This window comes from Atta colombica, unplaced genomic scaffold (assembly GCF_001594045.1).
Source record: "Atta colombica isolate Treedump-2 unplaced genomic scaffold, Acol1.0 scaffold150, whole genome shotgun sequence".
Taxonomy (NCBI): domain Eukaryota; kingdom Metazoa; phylum Arthropoda; class Insecta; order Hymenoptera; family Formicidae; genus Atta; species Atta colombica.
This window is the reverse complement of record NW_017259240.1, coordinates 754,506-756,603: the sequence shown is the minus strand read 5'-3', so window position 1 is coordinate 756,603 and position 2,098 is coordinate 754,506. Positions and strand designations below refer to the sequence as shown.

Sequence of the window (2,098 nt, the reverse complement as noted above, 5' to 3'; positions counted from 1 at the left end):
TAAAAATATAAATAAAATTAATATAATTAAAACTTGACAGGTATCAGAATTATTTTTCGTATTTAAGTAATGGTATAATATATTAAATTTTTTTCTCTTTTTATAAACTTTGTATTTGATCTCCAATGGCTGAAAATTACGAATATGAAATCTTTCTAGAATCCCATTGGAATCTTGTTATGAGACTTTAAGAATTTAAAGCTTTAGAATTTCAAAGAATATTCAAACTTCTCTCTCTGTATTTCGGAGTTCTTAATTGCGTAACTTTAAGTCTCTAAGTTTTTACAGTCCTGCATTTGATCTTTACAACTAAAATTTAACAAGCATTGAAATTAAACGTATATTTATAAAAAGCCAAGAACAGAAAAGAATCTCGCCTGACCAAAGTTCCTCGTTTCCATATCACTGCGTTTCGCCTCGCCTCATTTACCTTTAAATCGTCAGTATCTCCCGCGCACGATCGTTCTCCCTTTTCATCCGCGCGTCTATGGCACGTTTTACAAAGGAACGCGCGCGAAACTTTTGTAACAACCTAATAATTTAACGGTAGTGGGTTAACGAGAACGAGCCGGCGCGGATTCGACGTTACGGCGTAGCTTAGCTGTCCGCCGGGGGTTTTGACTGTCTCCGGATTGACGCCGGCTCGTAATTACGGAGAAAGGCCGCAAGCCTCTCGTCGACGGAAATATCGCTTCGTTCCGCGCGGTTCTTTTAACTTCGCAGCCATGCCGTACGCGCTGCACTAATTGGGAGAAGCGCGTGTGTCTACGCGTGACTCGCGTACGTGAATATTTTTATAGGGCGCACCCTCCTGAAATGTAAGAAAGGCAAAGGGGCCGAGTGAGAACCACCGGTTATCCATCTTTCGATTTTTCTTTCGCACTCTCATCTCGTTATTTTTTTCATGGTAATTTATATACACAAGGTCTAGTAAGTTAAACCTAATGAATTTTATCCAATTTTACACCGAAAAAAATTTCTGATGGAAAATGGAATCAGAATTTTCTAGTTAAATTTATTAGACTTTAGTTAAGATAATCGAAATTCTGATACAATATTTCTGGTAAAATCTACTAGAATTCTTATTTTTACCAATTATCAATCAGAATTCTAGTAGATTTAACTAGAAAATTCTGATTCGTCCGTTTTCCATTAAAATTACTATTTAATCCAACCAGACCATTTTTTTTAGTGTACAAAAAATAGCAGTGTATCGAATGCAATTTAAAGTAGATAAATTCGTGATCATTCGGAATTTTCCGAAAAAACTCCAATATATTTTTAGGATATATTTAAAATATTGCGCAGAAACATTTCCCAACATTTCAAACATTTAAAATTTCATTTAATTGTAAAAATTTATATAAATATTTAATTATGCTTAATAAACGATTACAATTAAAGAGTACAATATGTTTTGTATCCAGAATTAGATGTGATCAAAGTAGCAATTACATCAGCGGATAACTACTTTCGAAGCTAAATGCGACACGGTTAAGAGCTAACGAAATCGAAATGAGGAAATTCCAGTTTCAACATCGCGTTTTAACTCGTATCAAGAGAAAACGCGGAATTGCGAATCGCATGAGCCGAAAAAGTCTCTATTTACCTGCAACACCCTTTTTGGCAAGCCAGTTTTCTGGGAAAGCTGCTTGAGATCCTTCGCGTCGGGATTGTGATTGATCGCGAAGTAGCTTTTCATCGTCCTTAACTGGTGATGTTTAAAGCTCGTTCTCATTCGCTTTGTCCTGCTGTTGGAGCCGGGCATACCGGGGGTTCCGGGGCCTCCTCTACCGAAGGGCATGTCTATGTAATCCGCGTTTAGATCTGCAAAATAAATTCAGAATCTTCATCAAAAACAGTCAGACTTGGATTGATCAGACTTTATCTAGAAATTTATATAAATATAAATTGCATGTCAAATAACAATTATTTTTTTTAAGTGTTTTAAAATGTTTCGACAAAATTAATCACCAATGATATTAAAAACTGCGAAGTCTGATGTTTGGTAACTATAATTATTACTATTGCTATTATTATTATAATGTTAGTAATAGTAACTATAATTATTAGTAATAGTAACTATTATTATATCAAC

At 34.8% G+C, this 2,098-nt stretch overlaps 1 protein-coding gene across 1 annotated transcript in view; it reads right to left on the bottom strand.

The window, feature by feature from the left end:
* LOC108685306 (protein apterous-like) overlaps positions 1-2,098 on the bottom strand; it is a 45,558-nt gene that overhangs the window by 2,975 nt on the left and 40,485 nt on the right. The window contains exon 5 of the mRNA XM_018190031.1: positions 1,610-1,827. Coding sequence (XP_018045520.1) covers positions 1,610-1,827 — 218 coding nt within the window. The remainder of the gene's footprint in view (positions 1-1,609; positions 1,828-2,098) is intronic.